The sequence below is a fragment of the Phascolarctos cinereus genome, unplaced genomic scaffold, assembly GCF_003287225.1.
Source record: "Phascolarctos cinereus isolate Bilbo 61053 unplaced genomic scaffold, phaCin_HiC Scaffold_7;HRSCAF=346, whole genome shotgun sequence".
Classification (NCBI taxonomy): domain Eukaryota; kingdom Metazoa; phylum Chordata; class Mammalia; order Diprotodontia; family Phascolarctidae; genus Phascolarctos; species Phascolarctos cinereus.
The window spans coordinates 53,722,106-53,748,954 of NW_027556180.1; the positions used below are offsets into that span (position 1 = coordinate 53,722,106).

At 40.5% G+C, this 26,849-nt stretch overlaps 1 protein-coding gene across 1 annotated transcript in view; it reads left to right on the forward strand.

The window, feature by feature from the left end:
- Positions 1 to 26,849, forward strand: part of PCOLCE2 (procollagen C-endopeptidase enhancer 2) — an 83,442-nt gene that overhangs the window by 36,866 nt on the left and 19,727 nt on the right. The window contains exons 3-4 of the mRNA XM_020970971.2: positions 11,935 to 12,187; positions 13,502 to 13,626. Of these exons, the coding sequence (XP_020826630.1) occupies positions 11,935 to 12,187; positions 13,502 to 13,626 (378 nt within the window). The remainder of the gene's footprint in view (positions 1 to 11,934; positions 12,188 to 13,501; positions 13,627 to 26,849) is intronic.

Consider the following 26,849-nt stretch of genomic DNA (forward strand, 5'->3'; position numbering starts at 1 on the left):
CTCCAATAGACCTGTTTTACAGAAGATAAAACTTGCCCAAGGTCACAGTTACTTGGTGGCGGGGCTGGGTCTAAAACCGTTCCCATTGTGTTAGGTCCTAGGGAGCTCATCTCCAGCTTTCTTCAAAGAGAAGGCAATATAGAAATCAAATTTTAAAACAGAATAAAACATTTTTGATCTTATCATACATTTCTTTCGATGTATCTTATCACAGCAAAGTGGTCCCTGCCTCTGTATTTCAGGAACTGCTCCTTCCGTCTTTGGCTCATATTTTATTGACTAGCCCTGTATCATAGCAAGGATAGGAATTATTTTTCAGTGTTTCATAGACACTCTTGTAAAACGAGATTGATGATATGTCAATCCATTTATTTCATGGAGAATGCTGTGAGAAAACTGGTTCATGCCATCCAGGTATCATAGGAAAAGCACTAGGTCAGGAAGTAAGAGATGTAGGTCCTAGTCTGGGCTCTGTTGTTTACCTTAGCCCACAGAGGGCACCTCTTGAAGTCTAGGTTTCTTCAGTTTTGCAGTGGGCCAGATTTTCTTTTGGAGGCAGTCGGAGTTAAGTGACTTGCCCAGGGTCACATAGCTAGTAAGTGTCTGAGGCCAAATTTGAACTCAGGTCCTCCTAGTGTTCTTTCTACTGCATCACCTAACTGCTCTGAGTGGGCCAGGTTTTTAAAAAGGAACATTTATTCTTGGAGAGTGTTTGGATAAGAATTTGCAGAGGTTTTACTTAGGCTTTGATTTTCTTTCCTCTTTAGGAATACAGCACAATATTTGCATATAAATGCAATTCTCTGGGTTGTATCTAGGTTACATGAAAAGGCAGATGTTGAGCTGTAAGACTTCTCTGGCTTTTATGTAAATTATAATGCTAGCATTTAAAAAAAACAACAACATTTTCTCAAAGGTTTATTTGCGCAGGAGGAAAATCTCAGACATTAAAGTGACATTCAATTTCAGACATGTTTTTGCACAGCCATAACAAGGGTGAAGCAACAGAGACTTAGCCCAGGGCAGCATCGTGGATGGGGGTACATAGTGGTCCTCTGGGGCATATAATTTCCCTCTTCCTTGTATAGCTTTAGATGCTATCTCCATCATAATGAGGAGGCTGGGGAGGCTACTGTGGAGGAGGTATTTGGAAAGGAATTCAAGTGACACGTGACTGGGGCTTTCTTTAAACAGGGCTTTGGGAGAGGCCTGCACTAATCAAAAGAGGAGAGCCTCAGAGTGGAAGGCTCTCCAAGCAACAGTGTCTGGTGTGGGCAGAGAGGCAGGTGGTGAGGAGGCCAAGTCGAGATTGAAAAGACATTAGCCATGCTTCTGGCTGAATGACTGAACTCTATGCCCAGTCAATGCTTGCATCCACTTTGGCTGGAACCACTTTCTCTTGCCCAACCTATATCAAGTATAGGACAGCTATTTATTTCCACCACCATGAAAGGAAGTACTTAAAACACAAAAGACTCACAAGTGGCCTGACAAATATTTAAAATTTGGGACAGCAACCCATCACTCCTATTGTTCTCTTCTAGGAGGTGAAGACAACATTGTAGACCTTCTCAAAGATATTTCATATTCACCTCATGTCTGTACCGTCTAAGCAAATCCAGTTCTACTGGCAAGCCAGTACTTAGCTTTGACTTTAGTCCTATGTCTTCAAAACCCTCCTGTGGTGGTGCTCTTCTCCTCTGAGAAGCTTTACAGAAACCACCTTCTTCCAAGCAGTAACAAGGATGGGAATGGCCATTTCTCAGGATCTATGTTCAGTGATCTGTACTCAGGGAAAGAAACACCAAACAGAAGCGGCTAGGGACTTGGGGTCCAGTCTCAGGCTCACTGTTCAATGACCTGCTTTTAGAAAGGAACTGCTAAGCCGAAGAGGAAGCCAAGGGCAACCTCAGGTTCCTCTGGGCAAAACAAGTTCTTATTTTCATATGAGTGTAGTCACCATAACTGGTAAGGACCAGGGTTAGGGGAGAATAATCCCATTTAATGTTCCTTGCTGGAAGTTCAAGGGGTTGGCTGTGTCCCAACAAAGAGGCAGCCCCAAAATAGCTGTGTCTTCTCAGGAGGTAGCTCTTCCTGGCTCAGTTGCCAATCCTTTTGGCACAGCCCCAGTCATGTGGATACACAGAGATCAACAAGGAGCTTCTGGTCCCACATGTCCTTCAATAAGAGGCCAGAGCATGCACCCCTCCCCCATGGAACCAAAGCATGCATGCCTAGCTCCATGCAAAGTGTTCAAGTCCAAACCACTCAGGTCTTCCTGACTCCAGGCCACAAGATCTATCATGTAGGTTCTAAAAGTCAATCTCACACGTACATGATGGAGGTGGTACGACTAGGGGGCATGACTCGGGCGGGTAGATGGCACCACAGTGCACAGAGCATTGGGCCTGGAGTCAGGAAGACTAGATTTGAATTCAAGACTCATCTTCCTGAGTTCACATCTAGCCTCAGACACTTACTAGCTGTGTGACCCTGGGCAAGCCACTTAACTTTGTTTGCCTCAGTTTCCTCATTTGTAAAATGAGCTGGAGAAAGAAATGGCAAACCTCTCTACTATCTTTGCCAAGAAAATTACAAATGGGGTCACAAAGAGTCAGATACAACTGAACAACTTAGAGAAAAAAGTAGGAAAAAACTTCCTAGAGAGAAACCCAAAAGCGAAATGAGCTGCCCCAGTAGCAGAAGGTCTCCTCTCTCTTTACCAGCAGGCTTCATGCAAAGGCTAGATGACACTTAGAAGGAATGCTATAGAGGGGATTCCTGCAGCTAAGTGGAATGGGAGTGGAATCAAGAAGACCAGAATTCAAATCCTTCCTCCTATACTTATTTAGCTGTATGACCATGGGCAAGTTCCTTCAACTCTGAGCCTCAGTTTCCTCTTCTGTAAAATAAGGAGAATAGCACCTACTATTCTCACAAGGTAGTCTCAAATGAGAAAACATATGTAAAGTGCTTTTCAAATATTTAAAGTCGAGATGGCCCTTCCACCTCTGAGATTCTGCAATTCCATTCAATTCAAAAAAATGATATATTTAACTCATCGAGCTGCAGGCATAATCAAAGGGGCCTTAAGGTTTGCTATTCCCCCAGGAAAACATTCCTCAAAGGAAAGCACGCTCGAGAAATCACATTTGCATTATACCCACAAGATCCCGTGAATCTAAAAATTCAGAGTGTGGGCTTCGAAAGCAGTCGTTTACTTCTGCTGGCACGAATCACAGCATCGAGTGATTTGGCACGTTTACATGTGACAACAACTTAGCGTCAATCACCACAGGGTGAGTTGAGGACGAGGTTTTAGCCTCAGGCTTTGGCACAAATACAGATTTGGTTGTTCATCTGAAAAAAACACAAGCAGAGAATTGTTTCTCTACTGAAGCATAATAAATCCTCTAGTAAATATGGAGCGAAAACATGCAGGGTTGCATAATTTCCAAATAATATCTTCTTGACTGTGTTTCTACAACAAGTATCAGCATTACAATGTTAGAGGCATAAAATCAACTATTTTCAGAAAATATGTCTTTTCTCTTAGGTAAATAATGGCTTAGCCACAGAGAGCCCTTTTTATCTCTTTTTAAATGAGATGCAACTCATCAGAAATTAAGAGATGTCATTATGTGATACCTGTTGAATGGTTTGTGGAAAGGAGCTAGTGAGTTCGGTCTAATTCCCTGCAGAGGATCCATGTCCTGGTGATAACTGCTGTTAGAGTACAGCATCTCCTTGGGGGCCATTTCCCCTACTTTTGTTCCCATTGGCAGGCCACCTCCCCAGCACGTGGTTGCTACTACTCTTTCAGGGTTCTAGAGGTAACCCTATTCTAGTACTGTTGTTCATAAGCCCCCACCAGCATGTTTCCCATTGATTATCAGACAGTAGCTTTTATTAGCTTTTTTTTTAAAGCAAAGTATTTAAAGCAAGTATTTATGAAGGTATTATTATAAAAACAGTTGGTACAAGATAGTCTGCCTAGTATAATAACAAAACAAAACAAAAATATTTCCCTTTGGTATTCTAAGAACAGTAGGTTAAAAAAGATTCCCCTAAAAGTCTGAAATTTTCCTACAAATATACACAGGGTCTGTGAGGAGGGTAGCTAAAAACTTATAGTACAATGTCAGTGAGGCACATGTGAAGAATAAATGTATGGTAAGAGTAACTCACAGCTCTTGGTGCTTTATGGTTTGGGAATCTTTTTTTTAACCTAGCATCGACATTCCTATCTGAGGCAGTCATCCTCCTTTTAATTTCTTCCTTCCTCAAGTGGCTGTCTTTCTGTATCTGGGTTTGTCCATGTTTGTCCTTAGTGGGTCTTCAGTGGGTCTCTCTTCCTGATGCAGTCATTCACTGACACCAATTACTATTACCTCTGGTGACCACTGCTGCTTTTACCATTCAGCTCCAACTGCCCACAGACTTCTGGATCTTATGAATTCACCAGGTCACCTAGGCGCTCCCATCTCAGAACACTCACTGGCCTAATATCAGGAAAAGATAAACAGAAGGAGACAGAAATAGCCATGTGCTCACTGCCCAGTGGGAGACAGAGCAGGTATTCTCCCACCAGGAGGCCGCTCAAAATAGCCCTCATCCCTCAAAGCCCTCATGGAATTAGAGCAATTTAGGGGTGGGCTGCCCCTTTTGTATAACCACTTGATTCTAATGCAGCAGCCCCTAAGTCACCAATTATTCCATCTCCTCAGTCAATTAGACGATATTTCATCATCAGACAATATAATGACCCTCATTCACAAATGGCTGGAAACAGGCTCCCCAGAGTTCCATGTGTTGGATTAGAGCCAGGCAAGAAATATCTGTGCATGCTCTGTATAGCTCAGAAGGAAGGGCAAATCTAAGCATGACCTATTAAAACAGTTTTAGCTAATAGCATCAGCTGACTCGTAATGCTTCTAACTTATACTTTAATAATTAATCATTAATTATACTTTAATTTAATGACTTCATAGATTTGGTTATCTTCTTCACTGGGGCAGATGACAATCCATCCATCCCTTCTTATCCTATGAAATGAACACCCGTGCTTTTTCATAAATCCTCCATAGAAGATCTGTTCAATAACCTGGAAACCTTCTTCTACTTCTAATATTTCTGAACGCCAGTGTGACCCCCAAGCTATCTATTTACTGTCCCTCGTCCTTTTTTTAAAACACATTTTTATTGATGACATTTGTTTTTATATTGTCTATATTTCCCATTATATTCCTACTCCCACAGAACCACTCCTTATAATAATAAAATTTTAAAAGGAATTTTTAAAAAGCTCAGCAAAACTGGCCAACATATCCAAAAAATGATTTGTACATAGTGTTGCAATGTCCGCTCACCACAGTACCCCACCTCTGTGAAGAAGCAAGGAGAGTTGTTTTTACATATCTCTTCTTTGAATCTCTCACTGTTGCTATGTAATTGGCCCACCTGCTTTTCTCATTGTAAGTGTCCTTGATAAGCTCTTTTAAGGTACCTCTTGAACATGCACAAATCATTATAGGTAATGTGAGGCAGTCAACTTATTTCTTTCTTTCTTTCTTTCTTTCTTTCTTTCTTTCTTTCTTTCTTTCTTTCTTTCTTTCTTTCTTTCTTTTTGCTTTTTAGGCAATTGGGGTTAAGTGACTTGCCCAGGGTCACACAGCTAGGAAATGTCAAGTGTTTGGTCTGAGGCCAGATTTGAACTCAGGTCCTCCTGACTTCAGGGCCACTGCTCTATCCACTGCACCACCTAGCTGCCCCAAAGTCAACTTATTTCTGCTCTCTTTAGGTCCATTGTTCTTGGGGTTATCTAGAATTCTTATTCTTGATTTTCTATAATTCATAGTTATACAGTAGAGTCACTGAAAGAAAGAGTCACTGGGTTTTTGCCTCAGTGAGCAGCTTTGGGTCATTGAAGAATGCATAATTTCCCAAATTTGACCTAATCTAAACTCTTCCTATTCAACTCTGGAATAATGCCAGTGTCCATTTGCAGTGCCTAGGAGTGTGTGTGTGTGTGTGTGTGTGTGTGTGTGTGTGTGTGTGTGTAGCCTGTAGATGTATGTCGGTATATATGTGTGTCAGGTAGCTAGTGGTACAGTGGATAGAATACTGGGTCTGAAATCCAGCCTCCTAGACAAGTCACGTAACCCTGTTTGCCTCAGTTTCTTAATCTGTAAAATGAGCTGGAGAAAGAAATGGCAGACCACTCCAATATCTTTGCCAAGAAATTCCCAAATAGAGTCATGAAGAGTCAGACGTGACTGAAATGATTGCACAAGATATGTGTGGGATGGGACCCTCTGTATCTGTATGTATATATGGTTTAATTTATTAGAAAGTCCTTGAGAGCAGGGACTTTTATTTTTTTCTGTGTGTACCCAATATCAAGCACATGGTAGGCCCTTAATAAATGTTTATTGTTTGATTGATCGTCATAGACATAGATTTAGTAGGACCTCAGAGGTCATCCAATCCAAAGCCCTCATTATACTGATGAAGAGTCAGAACTCAGAGAGGTTAAGTAACTTGTCCAAAGTCAGAGGGTTAAGAAGTAGAAGTGGATTTTGAACCTAGGTCCTCTGACTTTCAATTCATTGCTCATTCCACTATGCCATGGTTTGCCTATTCATGTGCTTATCATAGTCTGGGCTATATATATACTTCAATGAACTTATCTTTTCTAATGCTGACATCTGAGACAATTTATTCCAAATTACTTTGGATTTTTTTCCATTTTGTAACTTTTATCTAGGAATAGGGACTGGTTCTGTAATTGTATTTGTATTGCAAACTTGAAAGTGAGGAAACTCCCTCTATCAATGCAGGCCAGCACCTTTTCTGCCGAGGGAGGAAGGAAAGAGAGTCATATTTTAGGGAAGTCAAATTGCAACCAGAGCAGGATTGAGGGAAAATGTTCACACTCTTACACTTCCATTACCGGCAAGTGAATTGGTGCCATTTTTTCAAAAAGCAAAATGACATTTTGCTACAAGAACTACGAAATTGTTTGCACTTTTTGACCCAGTGATCCCATAAGTAAGAAGATATCCTAAGACTATTATTAATAGGGGCAGATATCTTGCTTCTACAAAAATTATTTCCAGCAGTATTATCCATAATAGCAAAAAAAATGGAATAATTCAAAAATTGTTCAAAAATTGGAGAACAGATAAACAAAATGTGATACTTGACCATATTGATATATTATTACTGTAAGAAATGATGAATGTGAAGCGTACATGGAAATAGGGGAATGCATGAAGTGATTCAGAGTGAAGAAATCAGACCCCAAGCAATAATATTCACAGTAACCATAATTAAATAAATAACAACAAAGACAAAATTCAGAAAATTAGTTTGAAAGAAGACACAGCAAGAACACAATCTTGTTGAGGTTAACATGCACCTTAAAAAAGAAAACCCAGAGGCAGCTAGGTGGTGCAGTGTATGGAGTTATGAGGACCTGAGTTCAAATCCAGCCTCAGACAATTGACACTTAGTAGCTGTGTGACCTTGGGCAAGTCACTTAACCCAGACTGCCTCACCAACAAGTGAAAAAAAAAACCCCAAATTGTAAATAACAGAAGTTAGTTTTATGCATAATCTCTTTTTTCTGTGTGTGGCTTAAACAGTTGTATTTGTTAACAATTGCTAATTTTATATTAAAAGAAAAAATTTTTAAAGGAAGTACACAAATTAGTGGGTGCATGTCATTTACTGGTGTGGAGGACAGCCAAGGTGGCTTGCCAATGTAACAGCATGGCACCAGAGGGCTCCTATAGGACAGCTGACTGCTTCGGTGGCCTGAGAATAAGGAGAAGACAGTGGTGGCAGTGAGGGTGGGTCTGGAGTAAATACAAATAAGTGAAGAGATCATGGGGAGAAGTTCTACCACGTGCTGGGGGTTTTATGTGAAATAGCTGATCATTTCAGAACCCAGGAAGGGAATTTCTTAGGGCAATAAGCCTTTGAGAGAATGGCTTAGAGCAGAAGAGTGAAGCCTCAGTCTCCTCCTTGATAAAAGGAAAAATCTTATGAATTTGGAGGACCTGAGGATTTATACTATTTCAGCAATGACTGGTTATAGTGTCTGAATTCAGAAACCAAAAACACATTAGACACTTTGAGGAAAGGCAGCTTCAAGACTCTACAAGGAAAGAAGAAGGAGGAGGAGGAAGAGGAGGGGGAGGAAGAGGGGGAAGGGGAAGAAGAGGGGAAGAAAAAGAGGAGGAGAGAGGAGGAGGAGAAGAAAAGAAGGAGGAGGAAAGGAAGAAGAAAGAAGAAGAAGAAAAAGAAAAAGAAGAAGAAGAAGAAGAAGAATATGATGATGATGAATAGAAAAAATACACCATATCTAGAAGGGACTTCATAAGTATCTCCCAAAAGGGAGGAAAAGACTTCCAACAACCACAAACTGTGACTTTCTCCATTGCCACACGTGCTTACTAAGCTTGAGCTCATGTCCCCCCACAATCTGTATGTACTAGTGAAAGAATGAGTCACAGACTTTTGGATATATTTTGAATCAATTATTTTTATATACTATATATATATATATATACTATATACTTGTATACCATATACTATAAGGTGTATACTATACCACCTTAGTAAATAACCCTTATAAGAAGCTAATTGAGGCTGACTAATTGATATTAGCTAACAATTGCAGGAGAAAGCACACCAGTGGGGGCTCATAAGCTATGACATTAGAAAACTGCCACTACTCACAGCTTATCAAGGTTAGTTTGAGAATCCTGAGTGGACATAATAATTACTCTCTGGGTACTCAACCTGCCAGTTCAAGTGGTATTGAGAGAGTAGCTCCAAAGCATGCTACATCTGAATCATTAAGCTTGCCTCCAGGTTTCTGCTTTGGAGGCAGATTGCCTGGGGGAGCACTGAGAAACCTAACAAGTTAGAATCTATGAAGGGCATCCTCTATGATGCTAGCTTGCTCCCCTATCTCCCCCCATAAGAAGAATTTAAAACATTGGGGGGGAGGGGACATATATGCCAATTTTGTGCCTCACTTAATGTTGCTACACAGCAGATCATTGAATAGAATTGTGTCTATGTTTACATCTGTCATGGATAATCTTAAAATATACCTGAAAGACTCCTTGTTTAAGAAGAAGCTTTAAGGCTGCATTTTGTTCTACTGAGCTCAAAGTGTGTGTGTGTGTGTGTGTGTGTGTGTGTGTGTGTGTGTGTGTGTGTGTGTATGTGTGTGTATGTGTGTGTGTTTTAATATACAGGGTGTCCCAAAAGTCTTAGTGCAGTTTTAAGCTTCAAAAGCTTATTTAAGATATAGCTTAAATATATTTATTATATATTTATTATATTTAAATATAGTTAAGAGCTTAAATATTTTTACTTATACTTTGGTATATAAGCTTATATTTTTAAATCATATGAAAGATATGCAGGGTGACCAAAAAGTTTTAGTGCAGTTTTAAAACATTAACAGATTATTTATTTAAGCCCAAAATAAAAGCTTAAATAATTCCATTTTAAGCTTTAATAGCATATTTATTTAAGCTATAAATAAAGGCTTAAACAAATATGCTATTAAAGCTTAGAGCTTCACTAAGACTTTTGGGACACCTCATATTTCTTTTATTGATGTCTTTTAGTTTTACATCATACTCTGAAATAAGTTTTTTGATAAAACAAAAAAAATTAATACAGCAGGATCTTAAATGTGGTGTGTAGTAGAAAATTATCTGTGAAAGCCTGTTTCTTTCCTTCTCATATTTTCAACTAGGATACAGGCATAAATGCATGCATAGACCATTCTCATAAAGATTTTATAGAGATTAATCAATCAGCCAACATTTATTAAGCTCCTACTATGTTCCAGGTACTGTTAGGTAATGAGAATTCAAAGACAATCATTGCCCTCAAGAAGCTTACATTCTATCTGGGGAATCATGATGTCAATATGTACATCCCTAAGTCTATATTGATTAAAAACAAAATAAATACAAGATAGTTTGGGCAGGAGGACACTGAGCCTTTGGAGGCATCAGGAAAGGATTCCTGTACAAAATGGTGCTTGAGCTCCATCTTGAAAGAAGAGAGGGATTCTAGGAAGCCAGGGTGAGGAGGGAGTACACAATATTCCATGCATGGGCAGTAACACAAAGGGCTGGGAAATGGAGTTAAGTGTAATGACTAAATAATAATGAATTCTTCTGATATTCCAGTGCAAAAATAAACCGCATCGGTTGTGATAGGTTTCCTTTGCAGATGAAGGGATCCTATCAACATAATGCTTTTTTTCTCAGTCACTATATTCATTGATGGTCAAAGGTATCTTCAGAAGAACCTTCCTAACAAAGAAGATAGTAAAGCAAATTCACTTGTTTTAACTATGTGTATTATTTAATAGACAATAACATTTTGTGACCTGTGTCTGCAGGTAGAAGACTAAACTTGATTTCTTTCTTGAGTGCCTCACACTCTGAACCAAAGGCATTTGTAATGTGAGGAGGAAAGTTTTTACTTTACTCAATGGGGACCCCATCTGGTGGATAGCTAGTAAAAATGAATCAACTTAAAACTGACCAAGGCTCCTTTCTTAATTAAGGGATTTGAAAGTGGAATTTAAAAGGTAACATAAACTCAGATTGAAATAGAATTCTGTCAATCAAAGATTATATTGAATGCTAATAATAAATTTTTCACATGAGAGAAGAACAGAATCTTCTGAATGACAAATCAAAGGGAAAAGGACTCGGACAAAGGCATGGAAGGAGTATGTTTCATTATTACAAGATTATGGGAGTTTTACTTTTTGAAATGAAACTTTGCATCTCTGACAAGAGTGGCTTCCATTATGACTGGGTTACTTTGAGCACTGTGGACAGTTCATCTGAATAATTCAGGTTCCAAAATGGATTCACTTTGATCTGAAAGCTCACTTTGGTCAAATTAACTGGATAACTGCCAGATGTACCCTTTGTTTTGTGATCTGAGGCAACGTAGTGTTGTGTAGATAGCCCTGGCCTTGAAGTCAGAAAGCCTGACTTGGGGTCCTGGCTCCTCTCCTTACTGGCCAGGTGGCTTTCGAAATCACTACTATGGCCTTCAGTTTTCTCATCTGTAAAATGGAGAGAATATTTGCTCCGCCTACTTCACAAGGTCTGTGAAAGCACTGTGTAAACTGTAAGTGCTTTGGAAGTGGAAGCTATTATTGCATTTGTTTCATTTAGGATGAAATGTAGACAAAGTGTCTTTAGTAGCCAGTTTGTCAAGCAATTGACCCAACCTCTCACAAGCTATCTTAGCAGGTGCACTTGGGTGCTGAAGCCTAATCAAAAATTCACTTTACAAACTATGAATCATCAATTAATAAGTGCCTCCACCTACTTTGTTTAGAAGGACCCTTGAGGAAGAATTCTCTTCTTTAGGGAATATGGAAATGTTTGTCAGTCAAGCACTGAGAAAGCTGTCACTGATTCTGCTTCCTTCTCCATGAATTCTATAGTCAAACAGGCCTACTTGTTAATCTATGCACACATTCATCTCCTACCTCCTTGCCTTTGAACAGCCTGCCTTCCACTTCCATGCCTGGAATGCCTTCCCTTCTCACTCTCACCTCTTGGAATCCCTTTAGAATGACCTCCTTCCAAGCCCCCACGACAAACACTTTACTTTGCATTACTTATCTAAGCACTTGTTTCCCCCTGGGGAGGTTCGGGGAGGGGGGGTGGGGCAGGCACTGTTCTTGTTTTATCTTTGACTCTCCATTTTCCAGCACATTTTCTGGCACAAAGACATCAATCTCTCCCTCTTCCAGGTTAGAGTTGGGAGAAGCCGTTCCCTCAATTCAACGCTTGTCCTTCAGAAGAATCACCACCACGGTCCTCATTCTCTCAGGAGCTCACGCCCTCAACAATTCTCTTCTCTCCACAGGTGCCCGAAGGGAAAGTTGTCGTTCTTTACTTCCGGTTCCTAGACTTGGAAAGTGACTTGTGTCGCTATGACTTCGTGGACGTATACAATGGCCACACCAGTGGGCAACGCATTGGCCGCTTCTGTGGGACGTTCAGACCAGGGGCCCTCGTGTCCAGCAGCAACAAGATGCTGGTGCAGATGATTTCAGACGCTAACACGGCTGGGAATGGCTTTATTGCCATGTTTTCTGCAGCGGAACCAAATGAAAGAGGTATTTCGCACCCCTGAAACTGAGAAGCAGCTTTCTGGTCCTTTGGGCAGTATGGTGCATGGCGTCAACACTGGCGCTCTGATAGGCCTGTATCTGCCTCGTACAGCAGACTGCTAGTCAGATGGGTTTTCCTCAACATGAAGAGATTCCAAAAGCCATGGAAGCAATCGATTGAGTCCAGTTCTTAGAGAGCATCATGGCACAGCTGACTTGAATGTTATCCTTTGGAAGAAAATGGACTAGGGAGTGCGAACGAAGTGTGGAGAAGTGGCAGTTCAAGATACTTCTTTCTCTTTTAAATAACAGAATGATTTATAAAGGAGCAGTATTTATTAGCAGAGCAAAACATTCAAGTCTGTGGACCAAAGCAGGAATTAGGAGTTCGTGTGCAATTCATTAACAAATGATGGTATATGCTGAACATCTATTATTATTACTACTACTATTTATTTATTTTTAATTACTTTATACTGAAATACACAAGAAAAGAAAGAGAAACATATTATAAACTTAAATATTAAAACAAATACAAAACAAGAAAAAAAGCACGTTGCCATGTGCACAGCAGAACATGCGAAGATTCAACATATAAGCAATAAATTTCCATTTTAAGAAAGCCTATATAATAAATACTACACATTTTGTTCAGAGCTGTCCATCTTTTCTTTGCTTCCTTGTAAGCTGTTTTTGGGGGGAATCTATTTTCTCTCCTATCTTCCCTCCTCTTGGGAAAAAAAAAAGAAAGAAAAAAGTAAGCCCTTTTGAAAATCTGGCCAATTCATTTCATCAGAAAATCAAATTAATTTAAAAATAGCCCCATCTAAAAATAAATAAGCTTATCAAAATCTCTTAATTGTTCAGCATATGCTTTCATCTGTTAGTGAATAGCACATAAACTTGCTAATTTCTACTTTGGTCCTGTTTTGCCCTGCTAATTAACATTGCTCTTTTCTATTTAGCCTCCAGATGTTCTGCAGCTCTCCTCGGGCTCTTTGTGAGTCATCAGCAAAAAGATGTGACAGTTTTGATGGACTCAACCAGTAAAGTCAGTCAAGCAGAGTGTCAAACCAGTTTTTTTAGTAGCAGTCTTCTCTCGAGGAACTCATTAGACAGAGTGATGTATGTCAGCAGCGCCAGAAGCACATAAAGAATGATAAACATTCAGTGAATCCAACACATCAGCCTTTGTCTAAATTTTATGATCTATCTATTAGGTTGTTCCTAGTTATTTAAATTATTACCTATTTTGCTTCATCTGTATGGCCTGTTCTTGGGAATTCATTTAGTTCTGATCTGTATTTTTTATGATTATAGGGGATCAATATTGTGGCGGACGACTACAAAGACCTACAGGTTCCTTTAAAACACCCAACTGGCCAGATCGGGATTACCCTGCAGGAGTTACTTGTTTATGGCATATTATAGCCCCCCAAAATCAGGTGAGATTTACTTTTCATAATGTAGAACTAAAAAAATCTGTTTATAAAAATGAAGACTCTTTATAATATTCAAATTATCATGGAATCACAGAATTTGATAGTTGGAAGGACTTCAGCCTCAATGCAGTCTGAACCACACAAAAAGGAATGCTCACTTTTTCAGGGGAGTGGCCATCTGGCCTCTGTCTGAAGACCTCCAAGGATGGGGAATCTATAGAGGAATCTTGAGGTGAATCTTCGGGAGTCTCTCTCATCTCTGGAGGCAGCTCATTCCACTTTAGGAACAGTTATATTTATTAGGAAAGGTTTCCTAGTGCTAAGCCTTAATTTACTTCTTGGAAATTCCCACACATTATTCCTAGCTCTCCCCTCCTGGGTCAAACAGAAAAACGTGTGACCTCTTCTCTACTTAACAGCCTTTCAGAGCCTTTAGAAGGGGCTTAGGCAGCTAGGTAGCCCTGTGCATAGAGCACTGGGCCCAGAGGCAGGAAGACCTGAGTTCAAATCCAGATTCTTTTATTTCAATAATTTTTTCTAACAAGGAAATAAGGGTAGTCTGGAATGACCTGTTTTTGATGAAGCCATGATGACCCTTTGTAATCACCATTTCTCTTTCTAGAGGTTCATCAACTATCTTTGTAATTATCTGTTCTAGAATTTTCCCAGGAATTGGAATCAAACTTATTCATAGACCTGTCATTTCTAGACTCTGTTCTCCTCTCTGTCTCTCTCTGTCTCTCTGTCTCTGTCTCTGTCTCTGTCTCTCTCTCTCTCTCTCACTCTCTCTCATTAAGACATCTGCCCTTTTCCAGTCTTGTGGCACTTCTGTTTTTCATGAGCTTTCAAGATCTCTGACAGTGGCTTGGCAAGCACAGTTCTTTCAGAACTCAAGGGTGTAGTTCACCTGAGCCAGGTGACTTCAACTCACCAAGGCACTTGCTGGCTGCTTTTCTACTATCTCCTTCTTCCTGTTGAGTTCCTATTTCCTCTTAGTCATTTTTGTCCTGCCATTTACAGCACTAAGGCTATTCTCCACTGCACTGCAAAGTTGTGTATGTATACTCAATCCACATATCTAAATGGCTCTGTGATGCTATTGATTCTGACGTTCTCTCCAACAAGGCAGAACACAACCCCACCAATGCCTGCCCATCCTGCATGACTCTTGTCCATTTGCCAGGGGGGGTCCCCCTAACACTCCAAGGAACTTCTTCTTGACATCCAGAAAATGAACGTGCTACAGTAGTTGCATTCCTTTTCTTAACAACTCTTTTGAACATTGAAAGGGCAGCTTTATGTAATAGGAAATTACATTTATGTAACAGAGAGGTATTGTTTGCGTCTCACAGAGGAAAGAAGAGACAACTCTAGGCCTTCTCCCCTACCCTTCTCCAAGGAAGACTTTAATTGCTGCCAGGAGGGCAATCAGAATGTTGGGGGCAGTGGCTGGCTATTTTGCTGTCCTCAGAGAGAGGGGGTATTGGGATAGAATTATATCTCTTTGCTCCCTTAAATCTTATTAGTCTAAAAAGGAGTACCTTTTTAAGATTCAAGCTAAACTCCTAATAGCTATTCATTAATGGCAAAAGGGGGGGCCCAAGCTTTATATCTAAAAGGAGGACTTGATCCCACTTGCCACCAAATACCAGTTCCACAATGAATGCACATGTAACATATAGCAAAAACACTCATTTATTGAACTTGATAGCAAAAGAGAAATCAGAGAAAGTCTATTTATGAGACTATTTGTTGTTGTTTAATTGCTTCAGTCATGTCCTTTTTTTGGGTTTTCTTGGCAGAGATACTGGGGTGGTTAGCCATTTCCTTCTCCAGTTCATTTCACAGATGAGGAAACTGAGGCAAATAGGGTTAAGTGACTCACCCAGGAGCACACAGCTAATAAGTGTCTGAGGCCAGATTTCCCCTTGGTTTTCCTGAGTCCAGGCCCCACACTCTACACTGTATCACCTAGGCTGCCCTATGAGGGTATATACCTAACATTCAGTGATTGTTATTATTTTTAATCTGATCATATATAAAATAAAAAGGGTACTATCACAGATACATCTTTCTTCTTGTCCTATTCAACCTGGCCCTGTCCAAGATAGGGCCATGAATGATAGTCCAAAGTGAGGAGGGAACTAGAAGTCTTCCATCGCAACAGAAAACAAAGCCTTCTGGGGTCAGAGTCAGAGTAAAGCCATACAAAGAAAAAAATACAATAACCATGATAATAATAATAATAGTAGCATTTATATGGTGCTTTAAGGTTTGCAAAACTCTTTACATATATTCACTTATTTGATCCTCAGAACAACCTATACTAAGGAAGCAATAAGATCTGAGTGTGGAGGCAGAAACCAAAGATGAAGGCTAAAGCAAAGGCCAGCAAACCTGGAAAGAGAGAAGTCAGTGAAGACAGGAAGCATGGTATTCTAGGAATTTGGAGTCAGAAGACATGGGTTCAAATCTCTCCTCTGCTACTTACTACCTATGTGACATTAGGCAAATCACTTAATCTCTTAATCAGGAAGCTGGACTTGATCCGTAAAAGCTCTTTCCATTCCTGGCCCTAATATTATTGCTGTCCAAGTCAGAACTTGTTTAAAAAGTCTGTCATAATTTGCCATGTACTCCATGAACTCAGAGTACCAGCTGGCTTTTGCCAGGGAGACTCCAGCTTGCCTCCAAATCCTCCTAAATGGGAGGGAGCAAGTTGTGTTAGGGATGGAGGCAGAAAAGAGCCAATTCAATCAGCCTCTTTTGTTCTGTGAAATCCTTCCAGTTACAAATTTAATTTCCTATTACACAAATCTGCCATCTTTCAACATTCAAAACAATTCTTAAGAAAAGCAATGGAAACCCAAAACCCAAAAGAGATTTTTAGTTACATAGAAGGCAGAATAAATACCATGTTCTGTGTGTCAGACTGCCACTCAAAATCATCATGCTATGGGCAAATTTGAGATGAATATTTTTCTCTATTCCTAATAATAGTCATCATAACCATTAGTCTCCACTAATGCCCTGCTCTACTGACTCATAATATCCTGGACATGACCTTGGGGCTTCAAAATACAAACTCGGGCAAATCTTGAAAAAAGGCATCTATTAAAAATGCTTCAAGTCTGAACCACTCTGGCTTTGTTCCACTGTTCAAGGATCATTCCAGCTAAGTTTAGAAAGGCTTATCACACGGGAGTTGGCCACTCAAGTAATGATATTTTTGCCACAGCAATTCACAAAGAAAGCCTATTTTGGTTAGAGATATGGTGATCTGTACCAGACAAGAGAGTTCTTACTCCAAGAATAGAACTTGTACCCCAGCAAAAAATGTTGAAGTATAACCAATAATGATAAATAATGAAGAGTACCTGAAGAAGCAACAACATCACAAAAGGGCAAACTACATCCTTTTTTCAAAAAGGAAGAAAGGTAAACCTGATCGGTATATGAGACACCCTGGAGTTCTTTAAAAGTGTGTGTCTTTTATATAGAAGATATTGTACAAATTCTATGTAGAAAGATTGATTCCTAGTTCCTAAGACTAAAGGAGGCATAGATTTCTAAGACTGATAAGTTCATTGATTATTTAAGTTTATGTGCTTCCTGGGAATCTAACTATGCTTCCATATTTAACATGGAAAAAAGAGTCAAAACATTCTAGCTCCTCCATGCAGAGGCAGACCAACCTACCTTCAAAGATCCGAAATGCACATATTATTTATATGGAGATCATTGCTGTGTTAGCTAATTCTTCAAAACTGATCCCACATCACCTTATTAGATATGCCTTGGGATTAATATTGGGAAATACTTCCCAATATTAATCTCAATACTTTCACTAATGAATAATTCAAGCTAGCATAATATTGATGTTAATCATTGGTTTTTAGGGTGTGGTTTGGAGAGCCCTGAGACACTTTCAGAGGGCCCAGAAGTTCAAGACTATTTTCATAATAATACTAAGACATCTTAATTTCTAATACAGCAAATATCAATATATAACTCATATAAACAAAAGCTCTTTGGGAGGATCCTCAATAATTGTTAGGGGTCTAAAGGGGTCTCAAGACCAAAAAGTCTGAAAACCAATACGTTGATTATGTGAAACAAAAACTTTGTTCATGATCCTGAAATTAACTTTCATTTTAATAACAAATTTGCCAATTTATTAATGAACACTACTAGATTTTATAATCTGCACTACAAGGCTTTACGTTTATTGTTATTGTAGTGTTATTAATGAACACTACAAGTTTTTATAAATTAAAATGATATTTTAGGAAATATAATTTGAGTTATTATATGAATAATCCTTTGAAATTTAATAGGTCACATTTTCACTCTGTTACAGATTTAAATACCTTAGGATATCCAATTCCTGAGCTATTAAATTGGGCTCACATTATATTTCAGAATTCTTTTATTGTTCTTTCTATGGCTAAATTCTACTTCCTTTCGTGTATTTATATCCAGTTTATACACTTTTATTTTCTTAATGTAATTTTTGGCTAGGATTTCTTGAATTTTTAATCATCAGAGAAGTCTTTGAAATCTCCGGGAACTCTGTTTAGAAGAGAAATATATGATGGAAAAACTAAGTCTTGAATAATTTAGGAGCACTTTCTCATCCTATGAAATCTATGGGATGTTTCCTGTGTTTAAAGTAGAGTCTCAGTGAAAGAAAGCCCCCCTTCCTTCTCTCTTCTTTTATCCTTTCTACAGCATTTCTCCCATCCCCTCCAAATGGGAATGTGTGATGAATTTCAAGGTCTAAAGATAGAAGCTTAAATTTTAATGGCCCATTATCTTTAATAGAAAACATTATTTTATTTGTAACTTTTGAGAAGTCATTGTGTACAAATAAACTCCAAACATTAATAATATACTGTAAGTATAGCATAAGGCAATCTTATAAATTAGTCATCTGCCCTCTCCATAACCCCCTCCCCAGTCACACCCAGGTAAGGACACAGGGGTAGGGAACCTGCAGCCTGGAGGCCACATGTGGCCTTCTAGGTCCTTGGGTGGGGCCTTTTGACTGAGTCCAAAGTTTTACAGAACAAATCCTTTTATTAAAAGGATTTATTCTGTGAAGTTTGGATTCAGTCAAAGGGCCACATTTGAAGGCCTAGAGGGCCATATGTGGCCTTGAGGCTGCAGGTTCCCCATCTCTGGTAGGTCATTAACAGAACAGGTGGGTGGCAGAGTGGATAGAGTGCTATGTCTGGAGTCAGGAAGACTGAATTCAAATCCAGCCTCAGACACTTATTAGCTGTGTGACCCTGGGCAAGTCACTTAACCCTGTTTGCCTCAGTTTCCTCATCAGTAAAATGACCTGGCAAAGGAAATGACAAACAACTCCAGTATCTCTTGCCAAGAAAACCCCGACTAGGGTCATAAAGAATGAAGAACCACAACAACATTAACCAGAAGAAACATGCCTGTGGCCTGCAACAGTCCTGAGTGGGCCAAAACAGATTAAAATGTAATTGGACCATTTTAACAAAATAAAAAAAATAATAGAACATAGATGTTGCTAATATGTGGTTTTCTAAGTCAATATGCAGCCTGCAGGGATCTTTCCATACAGTTTAGGGGCCCCTGGGTCTATTCAAGTTTGACATCACTACTTTACACCGCCTACTTCTTGGCTTGTGAGGAAAGTATTTTGTAAACCATAAGCCTATGTGAATGAGAATTATTTTCATAACATTGAAGTATCCTTTTTTAATTCTTTTTCTCTTCGCCACTCCTTTTTTGTGAACTGGCAAACCAGGAATAAATGCCCCATCACACAAGAGCACATTCCAGTTTTCAGAGCAGGTCAATCAACATTTATTTTAGCCCTTACTGTGTGCCAAGAGCTGTGCTAGGCTCTATAGATACAAAGCAAGGAAGAACACAGTACCTGCTCTGATGTTCTAATGGGGCAGACAACATGCAGAACAACTGTGTGTATACCGGATATATACAGGGTAAAAGGAAAGTAATCTCTAGAGGAAGGGCCCAGAGGGATGGAAGGAAGAAGGAAGAGAAAGGCGGAGACCAGGAAAGACCTCTTGCAGAAAAGGAGTCACAATGAAAGGCTTCTAATGAGATCAGAGAGGGATTTTCAACAGGGGAGTGAGAGTGTGTAGCTAGAGCCCTCATAAGAGATTTGAGTAGAAGAGGTGAGTGTTCAGAGGGAGAGTGGTTGCCTTGGCTATTATCAGTAGGATTGGTGTCAGAGAGGGAAAACCAGACTGGATGTGCCCAGTTAAGTCAAAGTAAGGGGTGGACTAGTCAGAATAGTGGCAGGAGACTTGTGGGGCTCACTGTGTAGCTGCTTCCCCTCTGGAGGCATTGCATAGTGAAAACGAGCCACCATCTTTGACCTGGTTGCTATGACCTCTCCCCTACCTCATATTATATACCAATGAGCTATAAGATCAAATTATGTCTAGTACAGCATTTTAAAAAATAGTTTATGATTTTTATTTCTTTAAGTAACAATTATCATTTTTTTAATTAATCTGACCCTCCTATTGCCTCTTCAACGGAGCAAATTAAACAAAATAAGCACCCTCCTCCAAAAAGGCCTTCAATACCTAGCTGCATTGTTGGGGATAACAATTCCCACACCGTCTCTTTCTGCATATTAAGTTCATCACCTTTTTGTCAGGAGGTAAGCATCCTGTTTCATCTTCATTCTTTTGGATTTGTGGTTTATTATCGCATCGATGAGGTGTAGCATCTTTCAAAGTGGTTTTTCTCGATAATGTTCTTATCACTATCTAGATTGTTCTGTTCTCTTTGCTCTGCATCAGTTCATAGGGATCTTCCCAGTGTCCTCTAAAGCTGCCCATTTCATCCCTTTCTTGGCACCATAATATCCCATTATATTCAAACCATGACAAGTACAGCATTTCTGAGTCCTGGGCTACTGAACTCCTCCCACTTTCTATTTGGAAGGAGAGCACCCAAGGAAAGGTTAACTTGGGCATTGGACGTCATGGCACTCACTTTGTACAAGATGCTATGCTGGACACTTAAAGGGATAAAATAATGGATGAGACATAATCCTTCCCCTCCAGGGCCTTGCAACTAATGCCCCACCCCACAACACACACACACACTGTATTTTCTTCAGGTACAACTTCTTCTTGCTGCCTAGCCCCTTTCTCTGTGTTCCTTCCACTTCATTTTTTCTGAAGAAACTTGGTCTCTTGCTATATCGCACAGTGACTTCCTAGCATTCAAGTGAGCTTGGATTCCCAGTCCATCACATTCATTCTTTGTCCTAGAAATTGACCCATGGGCCAATCTCTCTTTTCTCATAACCTGATATTGAGCAATTTGTATACAGATGTCCTTTTAGCCCATAGGGGTTACAAATAAGCTTAAATAAGTTACAAAAGACACTCTAACCGAATTCAGAACCAATGTTTCCTGAACTACATCCTATTAAAGTCCTTGCCTTCTACATCACAGATATTTATCAATTATTCATTCCACTTGGATCAAATGAGATCATATTTGTAAAGTGCTTAAACACAGTGCCTGGAACAAAGTAGGTGCTATAGAAATGCTTATCTCCTCTCTAGAGAATTTCTTGAATGACATCTATAGACTAGCCTTGGCTATATCGACATCAATTTAGCCTTTCTCTGCCTTATTATGAAAAGCAATTCCCAATCCCATCCTTACTTTGCCATAGTTTTATTTCACATGCATTATTTGCCCAGTCCAGCCTCCAAATAAGAAGGTAGCTTTCACTGGAACTGTTAATGTGTGGGCAGAGCTCTGGAAGATTAATTCAGACAAACACAGGTAGGGGCAGCATCTGTCTCTAAGAATAGCCCATAGACTTCAGAGCTCCGAGCATGTAAATTCAGCCAAAAGCTATGATAGCAACATGCCTAGTTCCCACACAGTTGATCTCTCTTGGTCTGAGTCTGATGCCAATTGCCTGGTAGAGGTTCCTTGAACCTTCCTTGGTAAGGAACCCTGCAATTGTCTCCCTTGATTTCTCCTGGATAATCCCCTTAGTACAACGCACCCTCACTCTTCGAGACCCATCAACAGCCTCCCAGCTATCCTGCCTTGGGATCCATCCATCCACAAAATCTTACATGGTTCCACTGGTTATGGTCCTCCCAACACTCCTCACTGGATATGCCTCAATGGAGAGTGTGACATCTTCCAGCATCTTCCTTCCCTTCCGCATTCCCTTGCCATGCTGACATTATAGCACTGATGAAGAGAGCTTTTGTCCTCACTGTAGTCACTCCTAATTGAAACCACCGGCCTCCAGGCTTAGATGGGTCTCTGGCAAAAAAGAAAGGTAGTGGCTGGGCTCAAGTTAGAACTCCCACCTCCCCAAACCCCCAATCTTCAACCATTTGGTTTAGAATACCAGAGATATTTTTCTCACTGATTAAAAAAAGAGTAGATTGGGTCCCTGGCTCACATCACTCATATCAAACTATGCCTTAGACTGCACTCCTACAAAATCCCTAGTGACCAAGATTAGCTGGACTTGTAACATCTGGTGGTGCAGTAGATAGAGGACCAGGCCTGGAGTCAGGAACACTCATCTTCCAGAGTTTAAATCTGGCTTCAGACAAGTAGTAGCTGTGTGACCCTGGGCAAGTCACTTCATCCTGTTTGCCTCAGTTTCCTCATCTGTAAAATGAGCTGGAGAAGGAAATGGCAAATCACTCCAGTATCTTTGCCAAGAAAACCCCAAATGGGGTCACGAAAAGTCAGACACTATTGAAACGACTGAACAACAGAAGCCCAACAATGGATGACACTATCGATGATAGAAGAGAGCCCCCTGTTGGATAACCTAAGATATGACAGACCTTTGAAGATAGAAGTTGAGACAAAAATGGCCACCTGACAGAATGGGTCTCTTAGACAGCTCAGGACTCAGTAATGACTGACAACATCAAGAAGTCACATTTCCATAGCCCTTTATGGTGTATGAAACACTTTCTTCACAACCACCTTGTGTAGGTAGTAGTACAGATATTACCTCCATTTTTCAGATTGGGAAACAGAGGTTTAGAGATGGTAAGTGACTTTCTCCAGGTCACAAGCTAGTAACTGGTCAGAGCTAGGATACAAGTTCAGTTCTCTGCGACTCTTAGTCCAACATTCTTTTCCACCAGACTACAACTAACTACTTCAACCCATTCCAAACAGTGAGTCATGACTTGCTTGGAACAAGGCCACTCTAATGGATCAATTTGTCAAGAAGCTTATAGATTTGATTAAGTAGGAACTCACAAGAAAGGGAGTGGACACATCCCTGCCCACTCTGATTAGGGAGTTATCTCACTATGGATGATAGGTTTTAGACATCTCCCAGAAACTGTCCTGGTAGCTTTGTCCCATACTTCTCCCCTTACTCAGACCCCCATAGATGACCTTTAGGGACCAATTCAATGAGAAGGCATCTGGTCCCATAAAATCCCTTTGGAATGGGGCAGGAAGCTGGTGTACTTGTGCAAGTAAGCAGGCCATGACTAGAACATCTGCCCTCCTTGGGGACAGTAAAAAAAACCCACAAGGGGTGGGGGTGAGGGGTGTAAATAGGTCACATTGTGGTGAGACCATTTTCCTTGGGCCCTTCTTCACTAGGTAGGGCTGGTTTGGACTCTATTCTTGCTAGCGCATGTCAGGCAGGCTCTTTGCCAAATCCTTTGGTTTTTGACAGACCCAGTGGACTCCAATGAGATTTTGAACTTTTCATTGGCCTGACTTTGATTTGGAAGGAGAAGTCAACCTTGCATCTCTCCCATAATTTGTAACTATCAATTGGTGATTTCTCTTTCTAGGCACAGCAAGGAACTGGCACATAGCAGACATTTAATAAATGCTTGCTTGCTTGCTTGACTATTCAGATAACCATGGGGAAACTCTCCCCGCACCTTACCAGCTGCTTCTTGTTCCCAGTGATGCTAGGGTGCAGCAGTTGGTCCAACATGGCCTGCAGATCATCTTCTGGGCTGTAGGTTTACAATCCAAGCAGATGCTGATTTCCATTCTCTACCATCAAATGAACCAGAGATTTTCTCGTATGTTCATTACTTGGGAACCTGGAATTTAATCCCCTCATTTAAAAGACTGGTATTGGGAGACAGCTCCATTATTTGGTAAACTACACAGGCTGTGGGGTAGATGAGGATGAGCACTCATGGGAGCCCACCAAAAATCTCTGTGTTCTTCATCTTGCACATGGCTTCTATCCCCAGCTTAAAAACAACAGTGGTTGACATTGATATAACACTTCCAAATTTACTTGCACAGCTCTCACGTGGGATCCTCACAATAGCCCCATGAAGTAAATACTATATGTACTGTTGTTGTTATTCCCATCTTATAGATGAAGACGCTGAAACTTAAGACTGGTTAAATGCCTTTGTCTATAATCACCCTTTTAGTAAATACTGGGGAAGGGAACATGCATATATTAAGCACTGGCCATATTTCAGGCACTATGCTAAGAAGCACTTAACAAATGTAATCTTGATCCTCACATCTTGTGATGTATGTGCTACTGAGATCTCCATTTTACAATCATGGAAACTGAGGCCAACTATTTAAGTGATTTGCTCTGGGTCACACAGCTAGGATCTGCACTGAGATCACAATTTAGATCTTTCTGACTCCTTGCCCAGCACTCTAACCACTGAACCACTAACCTACCTGAGATACCACACTCCCTTCCCTGCTGACCCTGAGTGCTCTGTGACCAAGTAACCAGAATCTTTGTTGTTCCTCTCAGGAACACCCCATCTTCCAATTCTAGGCATTTTCATTGGCTGTGCCCCATGCCTGGCACTCTCTTCTACTCATCCTTTCCTTCTGGTTTCCTTCAAATCTCAGCTGCCATCCCACCTTCTACAAGAAGCCCTTCTCTGTTCTCATTAATCTTAGTGCCTGCAGGTCCAGAGCTCTATGTGCTCTGCCATCCAGCTGCCTCTGAGGCTGTTGGCTGAAGGTCTCCAACTCATGTCTCTCCTCTTTCCAAATCCTGTAGTCTTTTCACTGGCCCTTGGTGATTTGTGGTTGGCACATCCCAGGAGCTCCAGCCCTGAGTCCTGGGGAGGTCCCATTGTGGGGGGGGGGGGAGATGGTATCTGGATGTCACTGCCAAACAGCACAGCTGTAGAGGATTAACAAAGACACAGATGGCTGGGAGTTGTACCTGCACATAAGAACAGCCCTTGGGGCACAAAGCTTGGAGAATCCATAGCCAGACCCTGACTCTTAGAGCTCCAGACCAGACCCCCACATAATTGATCTCTTTATGTGTCCTGTTTTCTGGACCTTCTTGGTCAGAAAATCTGTATTAGTCTCCTCTTCTTTTCTCTTGGAGGAATTTTCTTGGTATGATTCAGTCCTTAGTGATATCCCACCTCAGTGTGAGCTGTTGGCGCCATCCAAGCCACCCTCAAGGTGCCCGACAAGACTGCAGTCCCACCCCACTGACCCACAGCAGGCAAATGGAATTGCCTGGCCATGTCACAATGTGCCTTCTGTAGGCACACTTCAAAAAAGTGAATGATTCTTTAGCTCTAATCTACGTAAGTGGACTCAATACAGTCTTTAAAATAAAGACAATTTCTCTTCTGAATTAATGTTCGCATAAAATTTTTTCTATACAGATATTTGAACCACTACAAGAATATCGTCAGAGGCAGTATGACGTAGTGGATAGAGAGAACACTAGATGGAGTCAGGAAGACCTAGGTTCAAATCCAGCCTCAAACACTTACCAGATGTGGACAAATTATTTAACTTTTCTAATCTTCCTGTTTCCTCATGTGTAAAATGGGGGTCATAATGGCATTTATCTCACCTTAAGGAGCTATATGATGAGAACTAACTGCAGTCAGGAAGGCTTGAATTCAAATCCTGCCTCAGACACTTACTTTGTGACCCTGGGCAAGTCACTTAAACTCCATCTGCCTCAATTTCTTTATCAGTAAAATGAGGATAATGATAGCACCTACTTTCTAGAGATTATTGTGACAATCAAATGAGATAATATTTCTAAAGTGTTTCGTAAACCTTAAAGTGCTTTATAAATGCTATCATCATCATTCTTGTCATGCTGATTGAATTGCCAGTCACTAACTGTTCTTCCCCAGTGAAGCAAATCCTCACAGTCAATCTTCTGAAAATAACCTTGCAGTCCCCTCCTTCCCTCCTGCAAGCTGCTTAGGCTTTCATCATCAAAGAAACTCTCCTCACCTGGGGCTCCATCATTCACAGTCTTCAAGCAGAAGTCAACGAGAAATGTTGTGCAGGCGGTCCCAGCTCATACATGGATTAGACTAGATGACCTCTAAGGTCAATTCAATTTACTTCTGAACTTCAGTACTTAAGTATAAGGGACTGTGTGCCTCATTGCTTCTCACCATGCTTTATCCCAAACCCATGGCTTTGTTTCCCTTGTGCTAGAAACTGACCGATATTTTCTTTGCATCTCCCACCATGGTTTTGAGCACTTCTAACACTACTCCTCTCTCTCTCTCACATCCCCCCCCATTTTGCAGAACTTCTAACATCCTGGGTTTGGTTTTGTTTTATTTTTTTTTTTGCCACAGACTCATTTCAATGACTAGCCTCCATACCTTGCTTCTGATAGCCCTCTATTGACCCTATGGCTTCTTGACTTTTCTCCTGGGATATTAACCCTTGCAGTACTGGGTACCCTCAGATTATGATGAAGCAGACTTATTCATTGTCTCTACAAAAGCCAGAACATGGACCGATAAGTGGAGGTTAGAAGAAGGCAAGGCTCAGTTATGGTTTAAGAAGAACTTTGTAAAAATTAGAGTTAGCCAAAACCTGGAATTGGTAGTTTTAGTAGTTGCTAGTGGTGCCCTCACTTGTCACTGGAAGAGATCAAAGGGTGGGTGATCACCTTTCACAGAGGTTTCAGCAATTCAAAAAAACATTTAGTAAGTGTTTGCTATGTCAAAAGCACTCTGTGTAGATGCTGGGAATTCAAAGATGACTATCAGCACAGTCTCTGCTTTTAAAAAGCTTAAAGCCAAATAGAGGGTGTTTGTGTATCAGGCAGCAGCATTGGACTTAACCTCTAAGGTCTTTTCCAGCTCTGTGGTCCTATAATTGTTTATTTCAGTCCATCACAAAGCATTTATTAAGAGCTACTCTGTGTCAGGCACTGTGCTAAGCACTGAGGATACAAAGAAAGG